The sequence below is a fragment of the Monomorium pharaonis genome, chromosome 8, assembly GCF_013373865.1.
Source record: "Monomorium pharaonis isolate MP-MQ-018 chromosome 8, ASM1337386v2, whole genome shotgun sequence".
Classification (NCBI taxonomy): Eukaryota; Metazoa; Arthropoda; class Insecta; order Hymenoptera; family Formicidae; genus Monomorium; species Monomorium pharaonis.
Genome location: NC_050474.1, coordinates 16,952,822 through 16,964,615, shown reverse-complemented (window position 1 = coordinate 16,964,615; position 11,794 = coordinate 16,952,822). Strand labels below are relative to the sequence as shown.

Genomic DNA, 11,794 nt, shown 5'->3' with positions numbered 1-11,794 from the left:
CCAAACATTGTTATCGTAATACCTCATTCAGTTTTAATCTGATTGATTCAAAATTTTTAGAAGATTCACACACATTTTCCTTATTCCTTCCAAATTATAATCAAATAAAAATTTCAACTTTCCCGATTTTTTAATGTTTTAATAAAAAAACATCTAAAAAAATCAAACTTTTTTAAAACTTTAATGTTTCTGCACAAAAATCAATTTCTTAACTTAGTTGTAAGTCGAAAATTTACATCTAATAGGTTAAAAATGTTTTCTAAAATTTTTGTTTCTAGTAATTTTTACATTTTAAATCATGGAAATAGTAAAACGATATTTTTTAACATGTCCACATAAAAGTGAGGCCAAAAATTGTCCATTTTAGAGCGCGCAATTTTGAATTTAAAATATGAGCTAAATGATGACTTATTTCTATTACTTTTTGTTTCAAAGATATGAGAATTTCAAAGATATTAAAGGTTGCGTAAAGGTTTCAAAAAGGTTTCAAAAATATTAAAATATAGTCATTCTTCATTAACCTATTAAGATCTATGGCTAGACAACAAAGTTTAACAATGCAAGAACAATTTTAAAAAAAGAAAAGCAACATTTCTGACATAAAAAGCACTTTGCCAAGTTCAATTTTGCAACTAATTGTTATAAATAAATTATTAAAAAATGACTACAAAGGAAAACTAATTACGTCCATCGATTCTACGAGAAAAATCATTAAAGATGTGTATAACTTTTTCTTAAATAATACTCCGTTTATGGAAAAAAATAAACAATTAAATTATTGAAATTTGTTCCTGTCCATGAGTGGACTATCAGGCTTAGGTAAACAAGGCTTAGATAAACAAAAAAAGAAGATAAGCACATAAGAAATATATCTGACAAAAAAGCATTTTGCAAAAATCAATTTTACAATTAGTTTGCTGACGTTACTAATCATTTTTTTGCATAAATGAGTACAATGTAATTAAAAAATTATACAATTTGTTTCCGTAGAATTAATTGACGCAATTAGTTTATAGTTATATTTACTTTGCCTGAAAACAAATCTTAAAAATAAATGAAAAATGTAATCAAGCAGCGGGAATACCTTTTAAAACATTTGTTTCTAAAATACGAAAGTAATAAAAATATTTGAATAATTAAAATGGGTTACATCATATATACACTGTAATGCATTTGAGCGTGTTCTCCCCTTCTTAAAAATTGTTTAAGATATCTCGTCTGTATCCTCTTGGGATTATTTTATACCATATATCTACGTGAGCGTGTTAAGAATATAGGCTTTAGAGATGAAAAAAACATCGCATCACAGAATGGTGACTTACCTATTCTGGAGGGTGGAAGTAACAGCCCTTGAGTCTCTTCGAGTGGCATGGCGTTTCCGTGATCTCCGTAATGAGAGCGGTCTCTCATATCTTCTCCCGGCTGCAACAGTCACGCGTGTTTTTACGTTGTTCCCCGCCGAATAGCGGCAATCGTCCGGCGTCGGAATCGAGGCCGGGAGCAGGAAGCTGGGTGAGTCCTGAGGGACTCCTGCTGATGACGGCGGACGGTGATTGAGCGTCATCGCCCCGCCGTCACAACTAAAACCATGCCCAGGTCACCAAGATTGCGCAATTCTCCAGCTTGCGTCAGTAGGGCCTTGCGTCGATTGCCGTCTACTTTCGCCCTGTTGGAAAGAAAAACCTCACGTCGTAGAGAAACATATTGTTGAAATATGATAAGAATGAGGCATTTAAAACATAACAGAATAATATTTCAGTAAATGTTTAACATAAAAGTTGATTCATCATAGAACACATTAATTTGAAAATCACATACATCCTCGCAGTGTTTTTTGTTGTCTATATAAAATTATCTAGATAATTATATAGATAAAAAAGTAGCTTCATCTTGTATCTTTATCTATTATTAGATTATATTACACATTATCTTTATCTAAGATTTAAAAAATGTTTTTTTTTAAATTGTCTAAATGTGAATAATGCGATAACAAAATGAAAGTTATCTTCAAATTAAATTTACTTCAATCTTTTAGTTATGGTTTACCATAATAAAAGAATTATTTTAATAATAACATATTGCATATATCAGAAAATATTAAAGTAATGTAAAAATTGCATGATTATAATTCCAAAACGTTTATAAGGCACTTTGTTATTATTTAATAAATGAGCTATGTCATCAATACTGGCACTTTATTTTTGGATATTTATTAAACAAAAGCTAACAATAAAACTTTGAAAATATAAATATAAACTAGGAAGTTTTCTATTAGACGATGTAGCAGTTTTTATAGTACTGTCTTATATTTTGCAACAATTAATGTTTTTGTAACATAAAAATAAACATGTAAGAAATTATACCTTAATATTTTGCCATAATGGATTACATTTTCTTTACCTTTTTCTTTAACATGAATTATTTATACAATATTTATAAGTAAATGTATATGACAATTTTTAAAGGTTCTTCTTAAACTTTGATATAAAACATTTTTTTTATTATACATATCTTATTATACATATATAAATATCTTATGCTGTTTTATATACAAGACACAGTAGTGCGACTATATAAGGATTAGATTAAGTGAGATTTGTTTTTAGTAGCTTTTATATACATATAAAAGAAAATGTAAATGTATGAACTGTGAATTTTTATTCCTACACGGAGAGAATTTTCTCTTAAAAATTACCCTGAAAATCGTGGTAATTATGAGACAACGTAAACCTTGAAGAATTTTACCATACTTTTAATAAAATTTACTAAAATTTATTAAAATTTAGTAAAATTTTAAGAAAATTTGACCAAGTTTTAGTAAATTTTGTTAGAAGTATAGTAAAATTTACAACATTTTGCCAAATTTTATTAAAATTTTAGTAAATTTTGTCAAAAGTATTAATAAAATTCTTCAAGGTTTACGTTGTCCTACAATTACTACGATTTTCAAGGTAATTTTTAAGAGAAAATTCTTTCCGTGTATAATTACACTAGGGAACATCGATTTTATGAATAAAAAGTAACTAAGCGTTTTCGATAGATTTTTTCACACTTAATACAAATCTGGTCTTAAAAATTGCGTATTACATCAAATTTGTGAAAAAATTGAAGTAATAGTGTAAAAGAATGTGTTTTTGATTATCTTTAAGAATTTATAGCGGAAAAGAACCTTATGTGAAACAAATTTTTAAAAGGTCTGAAAGTAAAGCTTAAATTGTGTTATTTTTACGTGCATTCTTTATACATTTGTTTACTCTTTTACAAAAAAAAGGAGGAATGTAGTCTTGATCGCCTCTACGTGGTACAATATGCAACTTTCGAGACTACATTCGTATTCAGAGTGAAAAAATCTATCAAAAACATCTAGTCACTTTCTATTCACATAGAAAGAATATAAAAATGTTCCCTAGTGCTATCTAAGCAAATTATGTTTTTATCAATATTAACACAGTGCAATGTGTAGTTTTCAAGAAATGAGATTCCACTTTAAGAGGCTTATATTATACATTGACTTCTTCTATTATATTTATATTTTTTAACTTTGATTTTTATTTTGATTCAAATTTTATTTTTCAATTCAAATTTTTAAAAGTAAATTATCTTTATCTTACTTAAAATACATCTACATGTAATTTAACTTATCTTTATCTAGATAATTTTAAGCTACTTAGGCAAAACACTGATTATTCACAAAACGCGCTGTTTTTGTGGTAAATAATGATTTTTTGTTAAATAAGATTTCTTCTTTTTATTAAAACTTATTCGAGCTTTTTTGATAAACTTTTTTAAACTTATTTATCAAATTTTTTGACAGTAAAAGAAATAATACTTTCCATAGCATATCCTCTGTGACTAAAATAACTGAAGAATTTTCTACAAAAATTAATCAAGTCCAAACAGTTAAATTAAAAAAGAAAACTTCTCATTTTCAAACTATTTTATAAATATGATAATTTTTTTCCCAACATGTAAAAAGTATAAGAACATAGTTATAAGCTTTAATTAATATTTGAAGTATCTATTTAAAGAAAAGAATAAAAAAATCTCCAGATTTATTTTAGTTCTTCCAAGACCTTTAATATTTCTACCTCTTTTCCATAATATAACTTTTTACATTTTTATAACATTAACAATTTTTATAATAATAAGTCATTAACAACAACAACAACAACAACAACAACAACAACAACAACAACAAAGCAAATTTTAATTAAAGCAAATTTAATATATAATGAAATAGTTTTTTTTACTTCTTATGTACAAAAACTCTTTAAATAAAACATTCTTTTATTTAATTTAATAAAACATTTTCTCTTCGTTATAAAAATATTATAATTTCTCTCCGTACATATAACAAGTGTAGAAAAGTTTTAATTCTTTTATTAATATTTTTTATTAATATTTTTAAGACTCCATAAAAATGTTAAACACCTTTAGATTTGATTGTTTCTCTTTTTCAGAAATTTTATATTTAATATCTATTTATTTTTATATTTCTAATTTTCTGTTTTTCTTGTGAAAACAAAACTGCTCACACGATATTGACGCTAGCGTAACAGAGAATGATTTATATCATAACCTAGATTTTTTTACGTAGATTTATTTTACGTAGGGTTTTAGAAAAAAATTTTTAAAAACCATTCCATTGAATAATATAAATTGAAAATAAGATTGATCGAAATCAATACGTGCATCTATTTTCTCTCGAAAGTAAAAAAATTAATGTCGCTATAGATGCTGACAATGAAACATCATAATTAGCTCTCTCATTTGAATCACAATGAAACACGAGAGAACAAAGAAACCTCTTCTCTGCTTAAACTGCCTGATTCGCCATTTATCTGAGTTTACATGTGCTCAAGTTTCGTGGTCGATGTACTCCGGCTATTCATAACAGAGTACGGTATTGTTTGCGGGTATTGTTACCAGAGTAACGGATCAAAGTGAATATTAGCAACAATAAACTTATACAGCTTTTCTCACTCTTTTTCATTTGATTTTATTCCGCTAGAAGAGCCATATCGCATAACATAATTCTACCAAACATTCTTATATAAAACACAACGTATTTATAAAAAGAAAGATTCGAGATACTTTGGAAATGTTTTTTTTCGATAAGCACATAAATTACCGTCTGCCATAAAAAATACTCTTGTATGCCACATTAATTTCCTCGATTACGTAGACTTTTCCTAATTTCCCGATTCTCTCTGTTGTAGAAGCTTCATATTCTATGCTCTCTGTCCGCGTTACGTACACGCAGACATTAAAATGCACATGTACCCTTCGGTGTTTGCTTACGGCACACATACGTGCGTGTAATATCGTAGATCGATAGCCAACGTGTCTCGGTTAGTAGGTCTAGTTCGTAAGAATTATAGTTATAGCTGTATAGACATGCGATTCATAGCTCAATTCTATCTCCCAACTGCGACAACGACATTAACGTGCTGCACGTGATATTTAATATATATAAACTTTTCTATCCTTTCTATTTTTGCAATTCTCTTTGTCTTCTGTGCTATCATCGCGAATAAGTTGCTGATTATCATGGAAAAATGCGTGTTATTCAATGTACAAAAGCTCAACAAACTATTATACAAATAAAACAGATGTAAAACTGTTACATTTACGTATATATATATTAAATACAGTTATATTTGTGTCTGCTGAGAGAATATTTGAGGAACGGTCGTGCTAAATTTTTCATAAAATCAAGCAAATCACGTTCTTTTCGTTCATTAGCCCTAATAACTTTAAATTCTTAAATCAACCTCTGAATCACCATAATATAGATTTAATTACATTGTTTACGTAATAAAAGTTGTCACAATAAAATTATTGCATGGTGATTAATATTAAATAAAGGTAGATAAAATAATGTTAAAGTTATAACATATATCGTAACATTATATAGCACATAACTAAAAAAAAGAATTTTATAATAGCTTCTTATTGTCCTGTTAATCGGCAAATGACAGATTGATGCGTAAGATTTGTTATTTATACATATAAATCACTTTCGGTAGACGTAGGCTTGCACAAACCTTCTTTCCTCGACGGCGACTATTTATCAAAGTGCTTTCGAAAACAAAACATCACCATCCATATTCTCCGATATCCTCGTTGTGTCCCTCCTCCATACTTATTATATATTGAAAGAGAGAAAAAAATTCTGAAAAGTCATCGACCATTTATGTGTATTACTTTCAAAAATGTACGTGGAAATATACGTAAATATTGCAAGTAATGTCGTGTTACTATAAATTTTGTCAAATTTTGACGGGTACTTGATAAAAAATTAAGATTATAAACTGTGTGAATAACAATAAAATTTATAGTTTTACTAAATCTAATAAACAGATATTAAAAAATTTTACTTAAAAAATTTTTTTCCAGATGACATATTTTATAAAAATATAAAAGGACGCGCAAAATATTATATTTCGACCAATAAACGCAAAACAGGTTAATGCATTGATTACAAGCTAAATTGTTTTCTGTAATCATTTCTGATAAATATAGAATGCTACCAGTTCTCCGCTCACCTCTTTTTTCATTGCAAAACATGTTTTCTTAAATATATCCTTGATTTATTTAATTTAATATGATTTAAATTAACATATATATTTAATTTATTATCTTTAAAAAAATATACACATTTGCAAGTCGAAAAATATCTTTCTAAGAAATTATATCAAGAAATTATTTTTTAAAAATTATTTTAAAGATAATTTTTAATCTTAAAAAGATAACTTTTATCGTATAAAAAAATTTATACTTTTTTCGAAAAATATTAAAAAATTTTAAATCAAGAAAACAAAACAATAAATCAAATAACAAATCAAATTCTGACTTGAACTTATTCTTGATTAGACGCTTATTTAACTGAAAGAAATTATCTTTACAAAACATATTTTCTTGATAATAATCTTAAAATATACTTATCATAACTTTAAAATAAGTAATATTTACTTTGACATTTTTCTGTGTGTACATAAACGGAAAAATATACTGTAAATTATTTAAGTTAAATTCTTTTTATTCTAAATATTTCATAGATTCTTATATCTCACACAAATCATAAATTTATCATAAGTATCAAATTTAAGATATATTCTAAATTCTAATAAAATTTAATATTTTAATCAAGACTAATGAATTAAAACAAAAAACTGATTTGTTTATTCTAATTCTTCTTCAATAAAATTTTATAATATATAATCTTTAAAAAAAGAATATAAATTATTTTTTCGATAACGTGATAACAGGTTTCTCTAAAATGTATAATAAATATATTTTAAGATCAAGACAATTATCAAGAAAATATTCGTTATTAAAAGTAATTATTACTTGTTATAAAAAAGTAAAAATTAAATAATCATTTCTTTAGCGATAGGCTTGATATTTTTCTGTGCGTGTAAAACTTTTTAAACATGTCACCATTTTTTTTTGGATAACTAAATAAGCAATTATTATTTTCTAAAAATAAATAAGAAATAATAAAAATTAAATTATATAAGATTTCTCTTATATAAAGTGTTTAGCTATAAAAAAAACTATTTTATATTATTTTTTTATATTATCTTTTTCTCTGGGTTATTTCAGTTGGTCATCGAGGTAGAAATTTTATGCAAATTTTCTGTAGCATCTTGAAAAATACAATTTAGACTAGCACAAGATATTAAATTCTACGAGAAGAACATGCAATATAGCTATCATGCAAAATATACAGTTTTGATATCGTTGGTTTTTATTCAAGACGAATAATAATATTTTTAAACGCATTATTAATATCACTTTTACGAAACATAAAAAAAAGGTTTGCGTAATGTCAAAAAGAAAAACTGTAAAAAGAGAAACTGTAAATCGACAAATCGATGTACGAGTCGACAATGTGTTTCTTCAACGGCATTTCATAATGGGTAAAGAATCTGCTTCTGACAGTCCGAAAGAGTTTAAATTTTAATGCCTGAATTGATTCACTGTTACAAGCTGCGTAAAAGTTGTCGCCTATAGTTACTTGTTACTCAACAGCTTTGATCAGTATGTATCCGTAATGTGACTTGAGGATAATTTCTTGATATTTGTTACATAAAAAAAATTGTGTTAAATTTAACAGATATTGCATGTCCCAAACGCGCGGTCCACAAAAATTTTTCTGTTAATTAAACATATTAAGCATATATTAAATAGCAACATAAACATTATGTTTTATTTTAACATAAAAATAAATGTAAATTTTATGATTTGACATAATTTTTATGTGACAATTTAATGAAAAAATTATGTGAAAGTAACACATGTAACATGTCACTTTAACATTATAATAATGTTAATGTAACATATATAACGTGTTACAATAACATATTATATATACTTTAACATTATCATAATATTATTTTAACGTTATATACGTTAATTAAACATATCATATATGCTAAGTAATAATTATTTTAAAAATACTAGAAAAATTTTTCACAGTTATATATATAGATTGTTCAGGATCATCGATAAAAATTTTACGTGTGCATAGTAAATCGAGGCGAATCAGTCCAACATAAGATTAATTGATTGGTAAGGTTTTTTGTAAGGTTTAGGATTTTAGATATAAGGAGACAGAGACAAAGTAATTCGCACCTTAGAATAAAAATTTCAACCAAAATATAATGAATATAACTTCCATTTTTATTTATTCCGATTCATCCTAAGATCCAATTTGCCTCGGTCTATTCTATATATAATAATAGCTTTTATAAAACATTTTAAAGAAGTACTTTACAATATTTTATAAAATCTACTCATTATATAAAATTTCTATCGTGGAACAACCTAATTGTAATGAGACTTGGTAATGAAATGAGTACTTGCTAGACACGTGTGCAAGGTGCATGTGTGCAATAATGTCATATGTGTAATGTATATCAGTGCAATAGTATCATGTGTGCAATGTGCAAGTGCGCAATGTCATGTGTGCAATGTGCACGTGTGTAATATTGTTGTGTGCAATGTGTATGTGCGCAATAATGTCATGTGTGCAATCATACTTTTGTACCTTAATTATTTTCGTATGTGCAAACAAAGCTGTAGGCAATCGGGATTGTAAGCAAACGGGACCATCCCTTTTCAAATATAAATTCAAGCTAATCAAAGCAGCACGTTTAGACAAGTCAAAATAAGATTATCTTTTTATTAAAAAACGGAAAAATTTTAAGCAGTCATTTTTATTCCATTGTAAACAACATACTCTTCTCTACATTTTAATTTTGTTAAAAAATTATATAAAATAATACCACTATGCATGATTGGAATAATATTTCGAAAACGACATTTATGGTGATCACAGATTCTTCCACAGAATTCATTAGGAAATAAAATGGTACAAGCTTTTTACAGTTAAAACATAGATCTAATGCTTAACGTAATCATTGTTCAAAATATTGCGTTTGAAAAAAATATCAGCTGTCTTCAGAAAAATCATTCCCGTGCTAAGACGAGAAATTAATCAATTTTTAATTTTCTTTTTGGAAATAATGAATATATTTCCAAAAAATATTTTCTTGCTAATCTTAAAATACACACACATTATTTATTTAATATATGAGTAATATTTACTTAAAATAAAGTTCTATGTGTGCACACAGAAAAATATATTGTTTGAGTCTGAACCAATAAACTTTTATTAATTTGCAATGTTACACTTCAATATAATTTTAATATAACTGTGATCATCAATGACTATTCACTCTTTCAATGATTCTGATTAAGAATGGTGTAGGAGAAAGGGGGATAATATGACGAAGAGGGTAAGATGATGAATCGATAATTTTTCTAAACTAATAATAGATATCAATCCAATGTTGAACTCATTAAAGGCTTTAAATAATAGTAGATTATTTGTTGTGGTTTGGTTTCAATCAGTCTACAAAAGTGAATAATATAATAAGAAATATGGTTTAAATACATCCATGCATAACTTTTTAACGCTCGTTTATAGGAAATGATGTAATTATAGTAAATACTTTTGGTTTTTAAATAAAATCATGATATGGTATAGTTAAAAACCCACATACTAATAAATATATATATATATTTGACGAATTCTGTCGGCGCGCAGTTTAAAATAAAAGCTAAAGAAAATTAAATTTAATAGAGAAACAATCATATCCGTCACTAAGATCTGATGTTCGACCATTATAGGCGATTTAAAACTCATTGATATGTTTAACATATTACGGTCGATTAGAAGTAATGTATTAATAATAATATATATGTTATTTCTAATTTAGAAAATACAGCTTAAAAAAGTAAGCGAATATTATTTATTTCACATATTTTATAAGTTTATATAGCCACAAGTGTATCATAAATTGATCATAAGCATCAAATCAATTCAAAATATATTGTAAGCTCTAGTAATTTAATACTTCAAGAATATTAAGCTAAAATAAAAATTCTATTTCTTTATTTATATATTCTCATAATTTATATTTTGATTTTTCATTTTATAATTTTATCATAATTCTCGAAAAAATACAAAATGTTTTTTTTTAATATATGGTAACGAGTTTTCTCGAAATTTATAATAAATATATTCTAAGACACCTTATCAAAAAATAGTCTTTGTTAAAGATAACAATTACTTACTAGAAAAAAAGTAAATTAAATAAATGATTCTTTTTGGTAGCAAAATTTTTTTTTCGTGTGGCTAAAGTTAACATTGTAATTTTCCACTTATATTTGGCTCGTTTCTTCTAGTTATAATAAGAAAGTAGGTATTGTAAGAAAAATGAATCTTTCACAAAGCATTGGTTTTTAATGTCTAAAAAAAGTATGTAAAATTGCAAGTTAATCGGTCATGTCATTAGCAAGATATAATAATTGCGCGTTCTTACATACATAATTTAAGAAAACTTTATTAGAAATGCCATTTTATATTATTTTTTTCAGAATATTCAAATATTAAACAAAAAAATATATATAATTTTTACAATAAAACGCTATTCTCTATCTTCTTCAGTTTTTCCACTAAAAATTCGCAAAATTGACTTTTGTTTTGAGAATTTACCTTGTAAACTCCATAACAGAAGTTTTTCCGATTATAATGTGTATGTGCTTTTTGCAGTAATAATTAAATATTATTTTTAAAAGAAAATTTAATAAATTTAATTTTTCAAACTAATCAATCAGGAAATTATAATAAATATTTAAGATAAAAAAATAACATTTTTTTAATTTTACAATTTTGCATATTATAGAATAATAATATATTGTACTAAACCTCCGTGAACCAGAGTATAAAAAATATAAAACAAAGATTTGTCTTTTTTTAATAAACGATTTATTATAAAAACATAAATAAACATAAAAATTTGTTAACTTCAGACTAATTAAAAATCAAAACTTCAGCTATACATTTGCATACTTAGAAGAAAAAACAACAGTTTTAAACTTGCTGGAATTAATGTAATCCCACATGATTCAAGAGTTAAATTTCATGTTATTTGTTCAATAATTAGAATTAATAATCAAACTGTGTAACGCAATTCTTGCAATTTCAAAACACAATAATTGGAATAAATAAAAATATTATATCCAAATATCATATTATACACACAGTAAAAAACATTTTCTATTTGTGTTAAAATTTTCCTATGTAAAAAGTTTTGTGTTAAATTTCTAACACAAATGTATGTTAATTTAACATATCGTTGTTACTTAGATTTTTGTAAGTTAAACTTAAATTAATCATTTTCTAGAGTTACAATAATACAATTTATATGTAAATACATAA

The 11,794-nt window shown here is 25.5% G+C and overlaps 1 protein-coding gene across 1 annotated transcript in view; it reads right to left on the bottom strand.

Moving 5' to 3' along the window:
• The window catches only part of LOC105833306 (potassium voltage-gated channel subfamily KQT member 1), a 41,595-nt gene that overhangs the window by 21,637 nt on the left and 8,164 nt on the right, over positions 1–11,794 (bottom strand). Inside the window, exon 2 of the mRNA XM_036291263.1 lies at positions 1,323–1,666. Coding sequence (XP_036147156.1) covers positions 1,323–1,410 — 88 coding nt within the window. The 5' untranslated portion in view covers positions 1,411–1,666. The remainder of the gene's footprint in view (positions 1–1,322; positions 1,667–11,794) is intronic.